Source organism: Sinocyclocheilus rhinocerous, unplaced genomic scaffold (assembly GCF_001515625.1).
Source record: "Sinocyclocheilus rhinocerous isolate Xijiao unplaced genomic scaffold, SAMN03320098_v1.1 scaffold789, whole genome shotgun sequence".
NCBI lineage: Eukaryota > Metazoa > Chordata > Actinopteri > Cypriniformes > Cyprinidae > Sinocyclocheilus > Sinocyclocheilus rhinocerous.
In genome coordinates, this window is record NW_015667306.1 from 566,986 (window position 1) to 571,101 (window position 4,116).

Consider the following 4,116-nt stretch of genomic DNA (forward strand, 5'->3'; position numbering starts at 1 on the left):
GGGATTCAGCCTTCTGATTCTCCTTGAATCAGACTAATTCTAAAGAACCAACATAAATGTATTGCAGATATTGTTAAAGTTCAATAATTTTATGTACACATTTTAGAATTAGTCTGATTCAAGGAGAATCAGAAGGCTGAATCTCGACTGACAGAGGAGGAGTTGGGGATGGAGGAGGGTAATTAGCTATTGAGCAATGCGAATAATACTGAGGGACCTTATATATGAATGCTTAGATAGGTGTCATATTCCCATAGGTAGATGAGGATCAGCTGAGAGTCAGCTGATGCGAGCTTGACTAACGTTACCTGCTAGAACTAACGCTATGCTTGATATATATATATATATATATAAGACAAAAAAAACTGAATTGTGTAGGAAACATTGGAGTTCTAGTCTATCGTTCAGAATTGTGGGAAAGTTGAAAGTCTCTTATGATCCTAAGGCTGCATTTATCTGACCAAAAATACAGTAAAAACATCAATATTGTGAAATATCATTACAATTTAAAGTAATACATTATAAAATGTAATTTATTCCTGTGATAGCAAAGCTGAATTTTCAGCATCATTACTCCAGTCTTCAGTCTCACATGATTCTTCAGAAATCATTCTAATATACTGATTTAGAGCTAAGGAAACATTTATTGATATTATCAATCTTATTATTATTATCTTATTATGAATAAAAAAAGTTGTGCTGCTTAATATTTTTGTGATATATTTTTTTCAGGATTCTTTGATGAAATGACTGTTCAAAAGAACAGCATTTATTTAAAATAGAAATCTTCTGTAACATTATAAACATTTTTGCTGTCACTTTTGATCAATTGAATGCATCTTTAATAAATTAATAGATTAATAAAAGTGTTAATTTCTTTTTCTTTTTTTTTTATAATGTTACTGATCCCAAACTTTTGAACGGTAGTGTGTGTGTGTGTCTGTGTTTGCACAGCAGGTTTTGATTAGTATGTTAGTATACTGCACACTGTCTCTCAGTAGACCGAACACCCATTCATCAGACTCAGACTGGTACCCGGAGCTGCACTTTCCAATATGTCTAAATACTCTTTAATCACAGTTGGCCTGAGACAGCAGTAAAAAAATAATATAATTTGCCTCTGCCTATAGGCTGTACTTATGCTATGAAATATGAGCAGTGAGCCCTTCATTCACTCGATCTGCTCTGTATGTGTGTGTATGTGTGTGAGTTTGTGTGAGCACCACGCTGATGGGCGTAAATGAGATTTGACTCCAACATAAAGCTAATGAACGGATAGTGATATAATGACGAGCCAGTTATTCAGCCATAATAAGGCTACTAACTGACTGTGTGTGTGTGTGTGTGTGTGTGTGTGCGTGTTTGTGTGACATATGAGCACGCGTAAATGAGATTTGACTCCAACATAAAGCTAATGAATGGATAGTGATATAATGACGAGCCAATTATTCAGCCCCCATAAGGCTTCTAACTGACTGTGTGTGTGTGTGTGTGTGTTTGGCCGGGTAGCATTAGCTGGCTCATAGCTCCTGTTGTCTCTTACCGTGGCTAATTTGATTAGCACTGCTCAGTGGTGGCGTGGGATGAATGGGGCCAAAACAAAAGAGCTGAGTTAACAGAGCAGCTTGTGATAACACTCACCCACATACACATATGTGCGCACACACATACTCGCTCTAGTTTAATAAGACTCACGGTTCATATCACCAACATACATTATAAGCCTCAGTGAGAACCAACATAACTCCTCTCTCACATCTGCCAAGTATCTACACCTCAGAGAGAGACAGGCAGACAGACAGATAGTGAGAGTATTGTTACTCCACTATTTCAAGCACATCCACCATATATAGTGGCCTAGCAAGTGTTTAGACCAGGGGTGCCCAAACTCGGTCCTGGAGGGCCGGTGTCCTGAAGAGTAGGGCTGGGTATCGTTCAAAAATTTTCGATATCGATACCGATACCGATACCTTGACTTCGATACCGGTTCCTGAACGATACACGTCAAGACATTGTTCAGATAATTTATTTCAAGACATTTGACATGTTTCCTCCTGAAATCTTGTGTGGGTTGAACTAATTTTTTTAAGCACCTCATTGGTCTCAAACTCAATTCCTGGAGGGCCACATCTCTGCACAGTTTAGCTCCAACCCTAATCAAGCACACCTGATCCAGCTAATCAAGCTCTTCAGGATCACTAGAAACTTCCAAGCAGGTGTGATTTGGAGCTAGTTGGATCTAAACTCTGCAGAGCTGTGGCCCTCCAGGAATTGAGTTTGAGACCACTGGTTTAGACACTTCATTTGTCATTGAATTGGGCTTATGTTTTGTACTGTACTATAAATGTGTGATTGCTCTGAACTGTGACCTTTCTTGCATCTCAGGTGGTCTTACGGAGTGTTGTTGTGGGAGATTTTCACACTGGGCGGCTCACCATACCCAGGTATCCCAGTGGAGGAGCTCTTTAAACTGCTGAAGGAGGGTCATCGGATGGACAAACCTGCCAACTGCACTCATGAACTGTACGCTTTTGATTTACTTTGCCTTTCATCTAGGAACTCTTAAAACCTTTTTTGTTCATCTCTTAAAATAATGCTGTAGAGTAGGGCCGAACAATTAAAAAAAAATATGGCTTAGTGCGAAAAAATAAATAAAACTTCATGGTTTAATGTATGGTATTATATATATATATATATATATGTTATTAAAAGTAATTACGAGTTCTACAAGAACGTGACTGCTTTTTAAAAGTCGGAATCTCATAATTAGAACAATTCTGATATGACGTGGATGCACCTATTACCCATCAATATAATTTTTTTTTTTTTTATTTCTGGCACATATTAAATGTATGTATTGTTTTGTGTTGTGATTTGTGCAGGTACATGATTATGCGGGAGTGTTGGCATGCTGTTCCTTCACAAAGACCCACGTTCAGACAGCTGGTGGAGGATCACGACAGGGTTCTTTCCATGACCTCCACTGACGTAAGAGCTCTCGTGCATCCAACCAAACACCTTAACCTTTATTATCCAGAACTTGCCAATTCTGATGTGTGTGTTTGTGTGCATTTGATCCATCAGGAGTATCTGGACCTGTCGGTGTCGTTCGAGCAGTACTCCCCTACCTGCCCAGACTCCAACAGCACCTGTTCCTCCGGCGACGACTCTGTGTTTGCTCACGACCCCTTACCTGACGAACCCTGCCTCCCTAAACATCACCTCCACAGCAATGGGGTCATACGAACATAAGGACCCAGGACAGAAATGGTGGTTTGTGGGGACCTTCCGGTTCACTGCACTGGACCAGCATGTGGCGGCAGTGCAGACGGGCTCCTGGTACAGTGTGGATCTCATGAAATGCTCAACGAGAGGCTTCAGACTTCCAACTGTTCTCTGGTCTGAAGGACGGATTTCGCCCCTCTCCTTCAGCTCCTTTTCTTCCAAATTATTATTCAGATTTTTGTCTTTGAAAAGAGAATTCCTATTTTTGTATTTGGCCAGTTTCGTTTTTCCTTTGCGCGACACAGTCAGAAGGGTCAAACCATTCCGTGCCTACCAAAAAACAGACAAATTGCTGGACAGGAAACAGAAAGAATGAATTGACACTGTGTAACAGCACAGTTCTGAAGCAACAGATAGAGTCGTCCTGTCACACATGGACAGGAAGTGTTTTTTTTCAGCAATATCTGACTGGAGTGAGAATCAAACCCATGGCCAGTCTCTCCTCTCCACTGAAAAATAAAAATTTTTAATCCTTTTATTAATAAGAAAAGAGATAAGGTTCTCCTAGATGTGAGATTTAATTAGAAGATATATAACTGTGTGCTTTGTATGTATCTTAAAGTTTTTATTGTAAATATATAGATATAAATATGTATCATATTGCAGTCGGTAGCAGTGTACTTAAAAAAAAAAAAAAAGAAAAGAAAGAATGACTTTTTTAGAGCAAGTGAGCATACACTGTTGAGATCATGTAAACATTTAATCTTAAAAAAGCAAAACAAAAGTTTTATTTGAATTAACATGTATATTTGTAAAGCTATTTATAGACGCAAGGTTTTTAAGGGGTCTAAAATTATAGTTGGGTTTTGGTACTGTAAACAAAGGGTTTTT

General features: G+C 38.8%; 1 protein-coding gene across 3 annotated transcripts in view; it reads left to right on the top strand.

Moving 5' to 3' along the window:
• The window catches only part of LOC107733743 (fibroblast growth factor receptor 3), a 48,818-nt gene extending 45,489 nt beyond the window's left edge, over positions 1-3,329 (top strand). For all 3 annotated transcript variants that reach the window (XM_016545506.1, XM_016545507.1, XM_016545508.1), the window contains exons 16-18: positions 2,386-2,523; positions 2,883-2,988; positions 3,085-3,329. In XM_016545506.1, the coding sequence (XP_016400992.1) occupies positions 2,386-2,523; positions 2,883-2,988; positions 3,085-3,252 (412 nt within the window). In that variant the 3' untranslated portion in view covers positions 3,253-3,329. The remainder of the gene's footprint in view (positions 1-2,385; positions 2,524-2,882; positions 2,989-3,084) is intronic.
• Positions 3,330-4,116: the final 787 nt, after the last annotated feature.